Source organism: Salmo salar, chromosome ssa12, assembly GCF_905237065.1.
Source record: "Salmo salar chromosome ssa12, Ssal_v3.1, whole genome shotgun sequence".
Lineage (NCBI taxonomy): Eukaryota > Metazoa > Chordata > Actinopteri > Salmoniformes > Salmonidae > Salmo > Salmo salar.
The window spans coordinates 35,407,230-35,422,345 of record NC_059453.1 but is presented as its reverse complement, the minus strand read 5'-3'; the positions used below and the strand labels follow the sequence as shown (position 1 = coordinate 35,422,345).

Below are 15,116 nucleotides of genomic sequence, written 5' to 3'. Positions count from 1 at the left end.
AGAGCAACATTAAAATAACAGTAAGGAGGCTATATACAGGGGGCATCGGTAGAGTCGATGTGCAGGGGCACAGGTTAGTCGAGGTAATATGTACATGCAGGTAGAGGTAAAGTTTCTATGCACAGACGAAATAGGAACTTCACATGGTGGTTTAGTGCGCGGTGACGAGACGAATGCAACTTTCAAATAGATATCCAGGGTATTATTTCAAGGCTGAAGACACGATGATCGGTGCTTGGCTGACTATTATAAAATGATCTTATCCATGTCTCATCATATAACAGACATTGTCCACTTCACCAGCAAACTGTTGTCTAGAGCAGTGGTTCCCAACCGTTTACCGTTCCGGGGACCACCAAATCACTGTTAAAAGCTCCAGGACCACCATTTGCAGAGTCACATTTTAAAACAAAATATCTTGCCGGTCGAACTTCGTCAATTATAGCAGTGAATGTAACAAATTAAAGGCCTATTATTATAAACAATTAGCATTGTGAAAAAAGTCATGTAAAATTGCTTATAATAGCATTAATACTCCTAACTGTTATTTTTGGAAGAAAGAAAAAGAAAAAAATAACTACATTTGCAGTACAGGTTGGCAACCACTGGTCTAGAGAGCATGCACTAAAAACAGCTTGGGAAAGTTTGCTATTTATCAAATCAGTATTTGTTACAAAAGCGTCGACAGAGTTTAAAAAAAATTCTAATAATATTCGGTACATGAAAACTTAAGTGGAGAAAAGGCTTTTTATGTGCACTACATAACTCCCAGCGTTCTATCCACAACAAGTCAGTTTGATGGAAAACCACCTCTGCTGAGAAAAAACAGATCTTAGAATATTCACATGGAAAATCTGTCGCCAATTGCATGGAAACCTAGCCAATTTGGATTATTTCTATTCTGTCATGCTTTGGAGGTGAGGTACCATTCGTTCTGTCACACTTTTACGATACAAATTGCAGGAGAATATATTTCCAAACTCTAAAATTGGTTTATGAGATGCATTTATGCCTGATAAATGTTGTGGCAGGGCCAAGTGTTTCTGGAGCTGCTAGACGAGTTCCACTGGAGTGGACTGTCAGCCTCTGGGGCGCTCGGTCTCAAATCTCCCCCTCCGCCATCGATCCAGAGGTCAGAGAGACTGCTTATAGATGCACTATCCCCAGTCTGATGGACTCCACGCCTTCTCCCCAGAGTGGGAAAATTGCTGCCTGGGTGTCAATTGATCTCCTGAACATATGGCAAGTATACAGATTTGTGTCATGTCATCAAAACATGGTGGATGTGCAAATGTGCAAAGTCTGAGCAAATAAAACATACCTCAGACAGCAGAACGATAATAGTCTGGTCTTATCATAAACTACCTCATTACATGGGATAATGATGGGAAGACATAAAAACAGCGATCTGGAATTTGACGTATGCGCTGCAATGACAGCAAGGTCCAGATTTTGCCTTGACATGCAGTCAGTTATGCATAATCCTAGGCATACCATCTACACACAGCAAAGGCTATTGCACATCGGTCTCTTGACGATATCATTTAATTAGTGAGATGAAAATAGTCTGAAAAAGAATATTTTTAAGTAAAGGGCATTGGAATTACACACGCCAAAGCAGTGATACTTTAAAAATAGTAGCCTGCAGGCCTTATTCCCCCCAATAGCCTATCCCAATTTACATAACTTTGCATAATTTAAGTGTCATGATATGATGGCACACACACTGAAAGCATGGTGGTATGCAAATCATTAAAAGTATAAAAAGGTGTTATTTAGTAAAACATTTACATTATGCAGAGTTATAATTGAGATTGCAGAGTTGGTTTGATGTCGCCTTTTCTAACTATTGCCCTGTGACCTCTTACCGTTTTGAATAAACGTCTATCTTATTGAGTATCCACACACTGAGGGAGGTCCAGCACTGGCTTTGGCTCTGTGTTGTGTACAGTATATAGAACTGAATGTCCAAAGACAAAAATGAAGTGATACTGAAGTAAAAAGTTATTCATGTTGTGAAACAACTCATGAAGTGCAATCTCCAAATCATCTAAAGGCCAATGCATTGTGGAATAAAATGCGAAGAAATAACACAGAAAAACAAAGTATGAATACTGCAGTGTTGTCCACTATGCCAGACAGTCCCTTCCGGTATAAACACCTGTAAAACACAGTGGTGGTGTTCATAGGGCTAGCAGGTGGGCCTCTCGTTAGAATACCAGACATGGTTACTCATAGACTGGAGGTGCCGGGCTACTGTAAACCCAACTGCCTGAGAGAACGCTCTCTGGCTACCTTCCAAATGGCACCCTATTCCCTTTAAAAGGAATAGGGTGCCATTGCTATCGGGTCAAAAGTAGTGCACTAAATAGGGAATGGAGTGCCATTGGAGACGGACACACTCTCCTTCAGAGAGGACTTTCTCACACTCCCACTTTCACATTCTCAAATGGACATACTGTACCAGGGCGGTCGAAGGGAGTCATTGGAATAAACACTTGTGGGGAAATGACAAAATGTGATGACCCAGAAATGGCCAGGAAGTAATAGTATCTTGAGTATGCGTAACATGTTGACTAGTATACTAGTCAGTGTGGCGGAATATGTACACAAAAAAAAATGCTGGGGAGGCAGCGTTTCAAGAACTTGTGTGTTTGAAATGCCTGACCGCATGGCGCCCTCCCACACCTCACCAGCACTGGGTAGCAGCTATGTGAGATTCAGCCTGGAGCTTGCTCCTGTGAAAAACACCGGGCTCCGTTTTAACGACGGGGCAGGGAGCCATGACATCCGCGGTGTCAGCTCTGTGGCATGAGTCACTTGAAACCAAAACTCATACTGGTTGTTATGGGTTGTTGGAGAACACGCGGAAGCCGACAAGCCGTGAGATCCGAAAGATCCCAACGACGCGGTCCGCCCTCTCCACGACAAACGTCTCTGAACAAGGAACAAAAAGGACTATTATTCAAATGTCTGAGGGAGTTGAATACCAAACACTGACAGGCAGCTCAGATGGGGGGGATGGCTCCCTAGTGCAAGCCAAGGCAAAGAAATAGGCTGAACAGGCCCATGTACTGTTTCCTCAGAGACCCAGCACTTACATTAAGTGTGGGTTATGCAGAAGAAAAAAAAAAAACAGTGAGATCTCCCAACAGGGGCTGGTGAGCATTGGTCGGTTCTTTCTTCCCATTGGTTGTTTCTTTCTGCACCCACTCCCGTCTTCGCCTACTCTGCAATGTATTTATAGTGCGGGGAAGGAGGGAAGGAAAAGTGGTGATGATGCCAGACATCCTCTGGGGCAAAGGAGGAGCAGAGGCAGAGAGAGGCTCACAGTGATTCTTTAACACACTCACACACTCAATGCGATGTCATGGATTCCCAGTGTTGTGCAACAGCAGTACTTCGGGGTCAAAATGCTAGGCCAGTGCCTGTCAGTGATCGTCAAATGTTATTGTCCAACTCCGACAGCAATGGTCACAAAGGCAGCCATTTCAAATAGGACCCAGCCCAGAGATACTTTTTTTGTGTGAGTGAGTGAGTGAGTGAGTGAGTGATATATATGACACCCCTTCAAATTAGCGGCTTTGGCTATTTCAGCTACACCCGTTGCTGACAGGTGTATAAAATCGAACACACTGTCATGCGATCTCCATAGACAAACATTGGCAGTAGAATGGCCTTACTGAAGAGCTCAGTGACTTTCAACATGGCACTGTCATAGGATGGCACCTTTTCATCAAGTAAGTTTGTCATATTTCTGCCCTGCTAAAGCTGCCCCTGTAAGTGTTGCTATTGTGAAATGGAAACATCAAGGAACAACAATGGCTCAGACGCGAAGTGGTAGGCCACACAAGCTCACAGTACGGGACCGACGATTGCTGAAGCGCGTAAAAATTGTCTGTTTGCGGTTGCAACACTCACTAGAGTACCAAACTGGCTCTGGAAGCAACGGCAGCACAATAACTTTTCGTTTCCATGGCCGAGCAGCCACACACAAGCCTGAGAATACCATACACAACGCCAAGCATTGGCTGGAGTGGTGTGAAGCTCGCCGCCATTGGACTCTGGAGCAACGTAAACACGTTCTCTGGAGTGATGAATCACGCTTCACCATCTGGCAGTCCAACGGACGAATCTAGGTTTGGTGGACACCAGGAGAATGCTACCTGCCCCAATGCAGTGTCAACTGTAAAGTTTGGTGGATGAGGAATAATGGTCTGGGGCTGTTTTTCATGGTTTGGGGCTAGGCCTCTTAGTTCCAGTGAAGGGAAATCTTAGTGCTACAGCATACAATGACATTCTAGACGATTCTGTGCTTCTAACTTTGTGGCAACAGTTTGGGGAGGGCATTTTCCTGTTTCAGTATGACAATGCCCGCATGCCCAAAGTGAGGTCCATACAGAAATGGGTTGTCGAGATCGGTCTGGAAGAACTTGACTGGCCTGCACAGAGCCCTGACCTCAATCCCATCGAACACCTTTTGGATGAATTGGAACGCCGACAGCAAGTCAGGCATAATCGCCTAACATCAGTGCCCGACCTCACTAATGCTCTTTTGGTCATGTAGTGTTTCACACAAAATAGGTGCTGGACATCCACAAATTAATACAAACCATACAAAACGTAACATATCATACTAAATATAGTGTCTAGGATTACTTACAGAATAATACAAAATGCTCTGAGACCAGGTTGGTGACACAACACTCCTGCACAAGGACCTGGAAACAGGGAGTGGGGTGACCACCGATGTTCACATACTAGTGACTAACTAACGTTAAAAAAACATTTTTAAAAAGCTCTGTGCCGTCAATGTTGAGCGCTCTGTGGCATTCCCCACCAACATGTTGTTTTAAACGCAGGCACTTCCAGGTCAGCTTGTTGAGTAGGGCCTTAACGAAGGTTCAGAAACATCTCCATCTGCTCAATTACATTTTTCTCCACTAGTTTCCAGAAGGAAAAAGCTTTCGTTGCAGAGTGAAATCCTACAGTCACACCCATTGACTTTTCCCACATTTAGCTGTGTTACAAATTGGGACTAATTTCATTGTTTTTTGTTTTTACAGTCTGCACAAAATACTGTAATGTCAATGTGAAAGAACATTTAAAAAGATTATTTAAAGATTAATGAAAAATAAAACACTAATATATCTTGATTGAAGTATTCTAAGAGCTTTGCACACCTGGATTTTACAATGGTTGCTGATTATTGGTTGTTGATCAAGTCTTGCCATAGATTTTCAAGCTGATTTAAGTCAAAACTCTATCTAGGCCACTGAGGAACATTCAGTGTACATTTGGCATTGTGTTTTAGGTTATTGTCCTGCTGAAAGGTAAATGTCTCTTTCGGTGTCTGTTGGAAAGCAGACAAACAGGTTTTCCTCTAGGATTTTGTGCTTAGCTCGATTGTTTATTTGTATCCTAAAAAAAACACCCTAGTCCTTCAGATGATGAGCATACCCATAACATGATGCAGCCAACACCATGCTTGAAAATATGACGAGTGGTACTCAGTGATGTGTTGTGTTTGCCCCAAACATAAAGTTAATGTCTTGCAGTATTACTTCAGTGCTTTATTGCAAACAGGACGCATGTTGTGGAATATTTTTTATTCTGCACTGACTTCCTTCTTTTACTTTGTCATTTAGGTTAGTATTGTGCAGTAACTACAATGTTGTTGATCCATTCTCAGTTTTCACCTATCGCAACCATTAAACTCTGTAATTGTTTTAAAGTCACCATTGGCCTCATGGTGAAATCCCTACGCGGTTTCCATCCTCTCCAGCAACGGAGTTAGGAAGTACACCTGTATCTTTGTAGTGACTGGGTGTATTGATACACCATCCAAAGTGTAATTAATATCTTCCCCTTGCTGAAAGAGATATTTAGTGTCTGTTCTTTTTTTACCCATCTACCAATAGGTGTTCTTCTTTGTGAGGTATTGGAAAAGCTCCCTGGTCTTAGTGGTTGAATCTGTGCTTGAAATTCAGTAGTCAATTGAGGGACCTTACATATAATTGCAAGTGTGGGGTAAAACCAGAGATTGGATAATCATTCAAAAATTGTTAAGAACTACACTGAACAAAAACATGTAAAAGTGCCGGTCCCATGTTTCATGAGCTGAAAAACAAGATCCCAGAAATGTTCCATACAAACTAAAAGCTTATTTCTCTCAAATGTTGTGCACAAATTTGATTACATTCCTGTTAGTGAGCATTTGGTGCTGAGGAGTCCGTCTGTAATAAAGCCCTTTTGTGTGGAAAAACAAATTCTGATAGGCCTGGCTCCCCAGTGGGTGGGCCTATGCCCTCCCAGGCCCACCCATGGCTGTGCCCCTGACCAGTCAATAATTGATTTATTTCAAATGACTGATTTCCTTATATTAAACTGTAACTCAGCAAAATCTTTGAAATTGCTGCATGTTGCGTTTACATTTTGTTCAGTATATTATTGCACAAAGAGTGAGTCCATGCACCTTATTATGGTACTTGTTAAGCAAATGTTTTGTCCTGAATGTATTAGGCTTGCCATAATACTTATTGACTCAAGACATTCAAGCTTTGAATATATTAATTATTTTGAAAACAAAATTCCACTTTGACATTGTGGGGTTTTGTGTGTAGATCAGTGGCACACAATCTCAATTTATTCCATTTTAAATTCAGGCTGTAACAACATGTGGGAAAGGTCAAGGGGTGTGAAAACTTTCTGAAGGCACTGTATATCCAGTCAATTAGATTTTTACATTTGCTCAGCTAAGACTTTAACGGAATGCAGGGTCGCTACTACACTATATAGTGGCACGGCAGCAGAACAAATGCATTAAGATATGAAATTGGTTTCTGCTCATTGCCAGTGGAGCGGTTCTGACACTCATTTGTCACTTGCCAATGAGCTCCCTCTACTACTGATAAGCACTAGAAGTAAATGGGGAGGAAAATTTAAAAAACAAAACCTACTCCGGAATCAGGAGGGTAACTTCGACATCTAGGCCTAGTCGCTCTCCTTCGTCCAGGCATAATAAGAAATGAAAGTCTGCTTTGATTGAAGCAGGACATTTTCTAAGTAAATGATGCACAAATGCCACGTCCAGTTACACATAATTCATTTAGAATCTGATCAAGCATTGCCCATTGTACAGATCTAGCGCCCATGCACTATCGTCTAGCTTTAATGGCTTGAAGGCAGAATGTTTTGGGGAAAATAAGCATACTTTCTTTATGAAACAATTTTACACCACCATTTTCAGACAATTCTGGATGTTGTACACCCTTGGCTGAACACGGTGTACATCCTAAAATTGTCCGAAAACCCAAAATGGTTGGTGGAAAATTGTGTTTCATGAAGAAAGTGCATATTTTCCACATTTTTCCCCACCTTCACGCCATTAAAGCTAGTTAAGTAGGAAAATTATATGTCTTTGCGGCCTGAATAGAGGATGCTTTATGTACGTGCCGGTCTACGGGAACATGATTGTATTAACCTCTTCACTATAGGGGGCAGTATTTTCACAGCCGGATGAAAAACGTACCGAAATTAAACTGCCTCCTACTCAGACGGTAGGATATGCATATTATTAGTAGATTTGGATAGAAAACACACTGAAGTTTCTAAAACTGTTTGAATGATGTCTGTGAGTATAACAGAACTCATATGGCAGGCAAAAACCTGAGAAAAATCCAACCAGGAAGTTTGACCTCACATGGTTGTAGTCATTTCAAATGATGGTCTATCTAATCTACAGTGTCTGTGATGTCATATTGCACTTCCTAAGGCTTCCACTAGATGTCAACAGTCATTAGAACCTTGTTTGAGGCTTCTACAATGCAATTTGATTGAATAATACCCGGAACAGTAAGTGGTCGACCTGGTGTCATTGACTTACCTCGTGCGCACTCACGCAGGGCTAGACATTTTTATTTTTATTCTGTAATGAATCTGCTATTGTCCGGTTGGAATATTATCGAAATTCTACGTTAAAAACACCCTAAAGATTGATTGTGAACATGGTTTGACATGTTTCTACAAACGCTGAGGGAACTTTATAACTTTTCGTCGACGGTGGATAGATGCATTTTGGAATGGTGATCTGGACGCGCCATCAAAACGGATTTATTTCGACATAAATTATGGACTTTATCGAACAAATGAACATTTCTTGTGGAAGTGGGAGACCTTCCGAGTGCATTCAGCCGAAGATCAGCAAAGGTAAGATAATATTTTTAACATATTTCAGCGTTTTGTGGATGCCGTGGCTGGACGGCTAACTGAATAGCTTGGGGCTCAGTACTCAGAATATTGAACAATGTGCTTTCTCCGTAAAGTTATTTTGAAATCTGACAAAGCGGTTGCATAAAGGAATAGTTCATCTATACTTCTTTAATTAATTGTTATATATTTTGTCAATGTTTATGATTGAGTATTTCTGTAAATTATGGTGCCCGTTCACCGGAAATTTTGGGGTGAATACATTTTCTGAACGTCACGCGCCAATGTAAAAATGGGTTTTTTGGATATAAATATGAACTTGATGGAACAGAAAATGCATGTATTGTCTAACATAATGTCATCTGATGAAGATCGTCAAAGGTTAGTGCATAATTTTAGCTGGTTTTGTGCTTTTGGACGGCTACCCTTGCTTGGAAAATGGCTGTCCTTGCTAGGAAAATGGCTGTTGTTTTTTTTGCTGTGGTGGTATCCTAACAATCTAATGTTTTGCTTTCGCTGTAAAGCCTTTTTGAAAATCTGACAACGTGGTTGGATTCAGGAGAGGTTTCTTTTTCAAATGGTGTAAAATAGTCGTATGTTTGAGAAAATTGAATTGTGGTATTTTAGTTGTTTTTGTATTTCGTGCCATGCGATCCCATTGGCTGTTGGCTAGGGGTTCCGCTAGCGGAACGCCTAGATGTAAGAAGTTAACGGGAATGCACATCAAGCCTTGATGATAGTGCATGGGCGCTACGTTAGATCTGCACAATCGGTTGCCTAGGCTAGCACTTGGCACTGGCCTTGGTTAGCAATGTTCGGAGGCACTCATGTACACTGAACAAAAATATTTAAAAAAGCACAACATGTGAAGTGTTGGTCTCCTGTTTCATGAGCTGAAAAACAAGATCCCAGAAATGTTCCATATGCACTAAAAGTTTATTTCTCTAAAATGTTGTGAACCATTTTTTGTTTTTGCATCCATGTTAGTGAGCATTTCTCCTTTACCAAGATAACAAGTGTGGTATATCAAGAAGCTGATTAAACAGCATGATCATTAAACAGGTGCACCTTGTGCTGGGGACAATAAAAGGCCAGTCTAAAATGTGCAGTTGTCACACAACACAATGCCACAGATGTCTCAAGTTGAGGGAGCGTGCAATTGGCATGCTGGCTGCAGGAATGTCCACCAGAGCTGTTGCCAGAGAATTGAACATTCATTTCTCTACCAATGTCGTTTAACCTGTTTAGGATAGGGGGCAGTATTGACACGGCTGGATAAAAAACATACCCGATTTAATCTGGTTACCACTCCTACCCAGTAACTAGAATATGCATATACTTATTACATATGGATAGAAAACACCCTAAATTTTCTAAAACTGTTTGAATGGTGTCTGTGAGTATAACAGAACTCAAATGGCAGGTCAAAACCTGAGAGATTCCTTTACAGGAAGTGGCCTGTCTGACCATTTCTTGAACTTCTTTTCCATCTCTATCATTTACTAAGGATCTCTGCTCTAACGTGACACTTCCCACGTCGTCCATAGGCGCTCAGAGCCCGGGAAAAAACAGAATGTCGTCATTCCAGCCCCAGGCTGAAACACATTATCGCCTTTCTCAAGTGGCCGATCAAGGGACACGGGCTTATGCGCGTGACCCCGACCGCCCCCGCCTTTGGGATTTTTTTCCTCTGTTTGCCGAAAAGGAGATTCCCTGTCGGAATATTATCGCTTTTCACGAGAAAAATGTCGTAAAAATTGATTTTAAACAGCGGTTGACATGCTTCGAAGTACGGTAATGGAATACTTAGAATTTTATTGTCACGAATTGCGCCATGCGCGCGACACTTCTTTACTATTTCGGATAGTGTCTGGAACGCACGAACAAAACGCCGCTATTCGGATATAACGATGGATTATTTTGGACCAAACCAACATTTGTTATTGAAGTAGCAGTCCTCGGTGTGCATTCTGACGAAGACAACAAAAGGTAATCAAACTTTTATAATAGTAAATATGATTATGGTGAGTGCTAAACGTGCCGGGTGTCTAAATAGCGAGCCCGTGATGCCTGGGCTATGTACTTAGAATATTGCAAAATGTGCTTTCACCAAAAAGCTATTTTAAAATCGGACATAGAGTGCATAGAGGAGGTCTGTATCTATAATTCTTAAAATAATTGTTATGCTTTTTGTGAACGTTTATCGTGAGTAATTTAGTAAAATGTTAGCGAATTCCCCGGAAGTTTGCAGGGGGTATGCTAGTTCTGAACGTCACATGCTACTGTAAAAAGCTGGTTTTTGATATAAATAAGAACTTGATTGAACAAAACATGCATGTATTGTATAACATAATGTCCTAGGGTTGTCATCTGATGAAGATCATCAAAGGTGAGTGCTGCATTTAGCTGTCTTCTGGGTTTTGGTGACATTATATGCTGGCTTGAAAAATGGGTGTCTGATTATTTCTGGCTTGGTACTGTGCTGACATAATCTAATGTTTTGCTTTCGTTGTAAAGCCTTTTTGAAATCGGACAGCGTGGTTAGATTAACGAGAGTCTTGTCTTTAAATGGCTGTAAAATAGTCATATGTTTGAGAAATTGAAGTAATAGGATTTTTAAGGTTTTGAAAATCACGCCACAGGCTGGCAGTGGCTGTTACGTAGGTGGGACGAATTCGTCCCGCCTAGCCTAGAGAGGTTAAGAGAATTTGGCAGTACGTCCGACAGGTCTCACAACCGCAGACCACAACAGAGTGCCCCATGGTGGCGGTGGGGTTATGGTATTGGCAGGCAACGAACACAATAGCATTTTATCAATGGTGTGACGAGGCCCATTATTGTGCCATTCATCTGCCGACATCACCTTGTGTTTTAGCATGATAATGCACAGCCCCATTTCGCAAGGATCTGTACACAATTCCTTGAATCTGAAAAAGTCCCAGTTCTTCCATAGCCTGCATACTCACCATGTCACCCATTTTGAGCAAGTTTGGGATGCTCTGGATCGACGTGTACGACAGCGTGGTCCAGTTCCCGCCAATATACATAAACTTCGCACAGCCACTGAAGAGGAGTGGGACAACATTCCACTGGCCACAATCAACAGCCTGATCACCTCCATGCAAGGAGATCTATTGCGCTGCATGCGGAAAATGGTGGTCACACCAGACACAGATTTGGGCATAATGAATTTATTTCAATTTACTGGATTACCTACATTGGGAGCTACAACTCACTCAAGGCCTACACAATATGCTAATAGCCTTACCTCTGATAGATTTAAGACGAGTCATAAGGCACAAAAACTAATGTCACTGCCTACTGAGTGCATGAATCATCAACTGTGCTGTTCATATGGATAACTGTCAATTATTCAACCGACTTAAACTGGACATGCCATTGCACTTCACAGGTGAACTCAGCTTTCAATAACAGGAACTGTGTGTAGGCCTAATGAGTTACTTGTTCAATACACTTGTGTTTGACATTTCGGTACAAACAATATTATTGAGATTGGGATGTAGATCTTTGGAATGCATCATACAATGTTTCTCTGCATTCCAAGATGTAGGTACTCATAGAGGACAGACAGGTCCTTGGGTCTGCCTGACCACTTTGGATAGCGTTCTATCATTTAAAAACAATGGTAGTGAATAATTTGCACACAGTAGGCTACACATGGAAATTAAAAGTTGTGTACAGTACAATACAGGCAGTGCACTGCTATAGCAAGGTCCCCTGTTTTGTGTTTTTCCCTAGCACTACACAATTGATTCCATTAATCAAAGCTTGATGAGTTGGTTATTTGAATAAGCTGTGTAGTGTTGTGGTAAAAACCAAAACGTGCACACAGGGGGGGCCCAGGGCCGAGTTTGGGAAACCCTGTGCTATAGTGACTATTGTCATCCGACCAAGAGTACTCTAGTAGCTACGTAGCTCGAGCAGTTCACGCCACAAAAGACCGTAGCGCGCGAGTAGGCTTCCTGACACAAATGTCAATCTTCCTAGAGCGGACTCAACACCGTAAACCCCCACCAAACATAAGCGGGACATTTTAACGTGGTTTACCTGCAATTCGGCTCGCTCCACCTCCCATTGCGCTCTATCCACCTCGAAGCGGGCCCATTCGTGTTGCAGAAAGTGCAATATCCCCGGAATGTTGTAATGAGCCCTGGCCGCCTCTCCGCCACCGACGTCGCAAGGCTGATGCGGTCCTTTGCCAGCGCCAGGCAAACCCGAGTTGTTGTTGTTGTTAAAGAACACGCCGGGCCCTGCCTGTTCGTCCATGCCCAGGCCAGGTGTGTGGGTTCGGTTCGCGCAAACTGGCACGACCGTGCTCAGACAAATGGGTTTTCCTTTAGCCGCCCCTGCGATATGAAAGGAAATAGCTACCTACAGCTCTCTCTACTGGGCAGGCACACTCATGTCTGAGCAGCCAGCTGTCAATTGGTGACGTTCACACTGAGCTCCCACCCACATCCAGAGTTTTCTTTACCCATTGGTCGATTTCAACGATTCACACTGGAATAAGCCAATCGGAAATAAATGCGCGTTGTGTTGACAACTGCCGTATCCTACGCATGATGGAATTTGAAGTTCAAAGAAGATAGAGCTGCATTTTTCACTCTAAAATGCGCCTGTTCTCTTTTTACTGTCTTTTTCTTTAGTTGTTGGTATCTGAAATTGGAAATGTCATAATGTATGCTACATAAGTATCTGTGGTAGCCATATTTCATATATTATAGCACATTCCATTCATTTATCTATGCATTCCATAGATCCATTCATCCAGTTGTTTACATAGCACACACACAAGCCTATCATCCACGACCCCCTGACTGAATTTCATGCCCTTTGAAATCCAAGAAAATACATGAAACAAAATGTTGCCTACACATGATACTTTAGTGTGCGAATATTATAAGGCCTCTATGTATGATTTGTGTGTAAGATATTTGAATCACCAAATGACCTCTATATAATGTTTAGTAATTCAAAATGTATTGTTATTTTCAAACATCTATTACATGAAACATTACATTCGTGTATTTTATTAGACACATCCGAGTCATTATGCACGGTCAATTCATTAGCCATATGATACGTGCTGACACAACCCCATGGTAATCATGTGATACGTCACTGCAACCACACTATTTAATTTCTGTTGGCTGATCAGCATGGTCAAATCTTATAGCCTAGATCAGACAGCAGGAATTGAAGAGAGGAGTCACTTGCCCACATGATGCCGCCATTTGAGAAAGCACAGCACCCCAAGTCCTTCAAGCAGAGAAAAAGCTTTGGTGATTAATTTTTATGTAATGATTTTCATGTGGTAGGCTATGCGTTGCTTTATAATCTCAACCACGTTTTCCATCCCAAACAGCCACGAGAAAACAGGAGGTGGCGGGGATCCGAACGAAGTTTCCAACAAAAATTCCGGTAAGTTCGCTTATTTCTAAAACCTTATTCTACCCTGAAGTTCCATTGAATTTGCACCTTCTAAACGTGACATTTCCAACCACACAGGTTATAATTGAAAGGTATCAACGGGAGAAGTACTTGCCGCCTCTTGATAAAACGAAATTCCTGGTCCCCCAAGAACTTTCCATGACTCAGTTTGTCACCATTATAAGGTGTGTCTCTTGAGAAATGTATTTTGCTGTGATTGTTTAAGCGTGGATTATCATGACTGAAATTAACCTAAATCATCATGTGTTAAATTTTTGGTTGAGAGAAGTCGTGCGTACTTTCTAACTTGGTAATCACCTGATGAATCAGCCAAGAGTGTCGCGTGACTGTCACTTTTCTTAAATGACTCAATGACTTGCGTTTGTGCAGAGAATGTCTACGTTTGATTAGTCTTGTCAATACTTGCTGCACGTTCTCGTTTCAGAAATCGTATGTCTCTGATGCAGAGTCAAGCGTTCTACCTGCTCATCAATAATAGTGGCTTGGCCAGCATGTCTCTTACCATGGCGCAAGTCTACAATGACCACAAAGATGACGATGGATTTCTCTACATGACATATGCTTCTCAAGAAATGTTTGGTAATTGTGTTGAAATCCATGAAGAGTCGGTGCCAATTGCTGGAAATGTTTGAGAAGATCTAAATTGCAGGATTGGATAATGTGAGGCCTCAGCTTTTGGCAGGCCCAATAACTGAACTTCGTGTATAGATATGAAATGCGATTTATATATAAGGATATTTAATATTAATCTGGAAATGTTTTTGTATTGTTTTTAAGCTAATAAATATTTCACACTTTATTGAGGATCATGTTCTGAATTACATGACTTTGGCCAGATTAATTTAAATGGAAATATGTACTTTTTTGGGCGACCACTCAGATTCGCAAAGAAATATTTGTAGGTTTGTCATTCTCGTTCAAAGCATGTCTAATAAGCGGTAGATCTAGTCTGCGCGCTATTCCTGAGTTTTTGTTTTCCAACTTTTCTTGTTTGTAAGCCAGCTTCAAACGGCTGAAGTTAAATGTTTGGTTATTAAAGTGATTTCACAGCGGTTAGTTGGTACATTGAATTATTCTCTATTTGGTCACAAACTGAAATTGGGCAAACTTAGCACTTCAGCAAACACGACGTTGCGCAGCGATTTCAGCAACAACAAATATTCTTGTCACTCAAATGCTTATTTTTCATTTAATTTCCCAGAAGTGTGTGGACTTCGACGTTGCCTTCAATAGGAACTCTGGGGCATTAGTTTATAAAGGAAGGACCTGTTGACAGGTTGCGCAAATCGACTCCTATACTACCTCAAGGTACTTGTACATATATGATTGGTCGAAGCAGAACTATTCAATCCAATATGGGGATCAGACCTCTATTTGACATCTGTGCTTGACTAAACTTGCTTGGCTTAATGAACCAATAGAAGAGCCCCAAAACC

General features: G+C 41.6%; 2 protein-coding genes across 4 annotated transcripts in view; one reads left to right on the top strand and one right to left on the bottom strand.

Annotated features, from left to right (window-relative positions):
- LOC106564825 (striatin-like) overlaps window positions 1–12,655 on the bottom strand; it is an 87,658-nt gene extending 75,003 nt beyond the window's left edge. For 2 of the 3 annotated variants that reach the window (XM_014131257.2, XM_014131258.2), the window contains exon 1: window positions 12,277–12,654. In XM_014131257.2, the coding sequence (XP_013986732.1) occupies window positions 12,277–12,495 (219 nt within the window). In that variant the 5' untranslated portion in view covers window positions 12,496–12,654. Of the gene's footprint in view, window positions 1–12,276 lie in introns of all 3 variants that reach the window. The other variant, XM_014131259.2, reaches the window with a different exon arrangement.
- A 628-nt stretch (window positions 12,656–13,283) lies between these two features.
- On the top strand, window positions 13,284–14,732 carry map1lc3c (microtubule-associated protein 1 light chain 3 gamma). Its single transcript, XM_014131542.2, has 4 exons — window positions 13,284–13,511; window positions 13,595–13,650; window positions 13,738–13,844; window positions 14,105–14,732. Exons 1-4 carry the CDS (start codon window positions 13,451–13,453, stop codon window positions 14,310–14,312), a joined length of 432 nt encoding a protein of 143 aa, XP_013987017.1. The 5' UTR covers window positions 13,284–13,450; the 3' UTR covers window positions 14,313–14,732.
- Window positions 14,733–15,116: the final 384 nt, after the last annotated feature.

Bases quoted from the DNA above. Each gene is read 5' to 3' on its own strand.
- map1lc3c (XM_014131542.2), top strand. From the start codon at position 13,451: ATGATGCCGCCATTTGAGAAAGCACAGCACCCCAAGTCCTTCAAGCAG. The intron at 13,512-13,594 runs GTGATTAATTTT...CATCCCAAACAG, and splicing joins CAAGCAGAGAAAAAGCTTTG to CCACGAGAAAACAGGAGGTG. The intron at 13,651-13,737 runs GTAAGTTCGCTT...CCAACCACACAG, and splicing joins AGTTTCCAACAAAAATTCCG to GTTATAATTGAAAGGTATCA.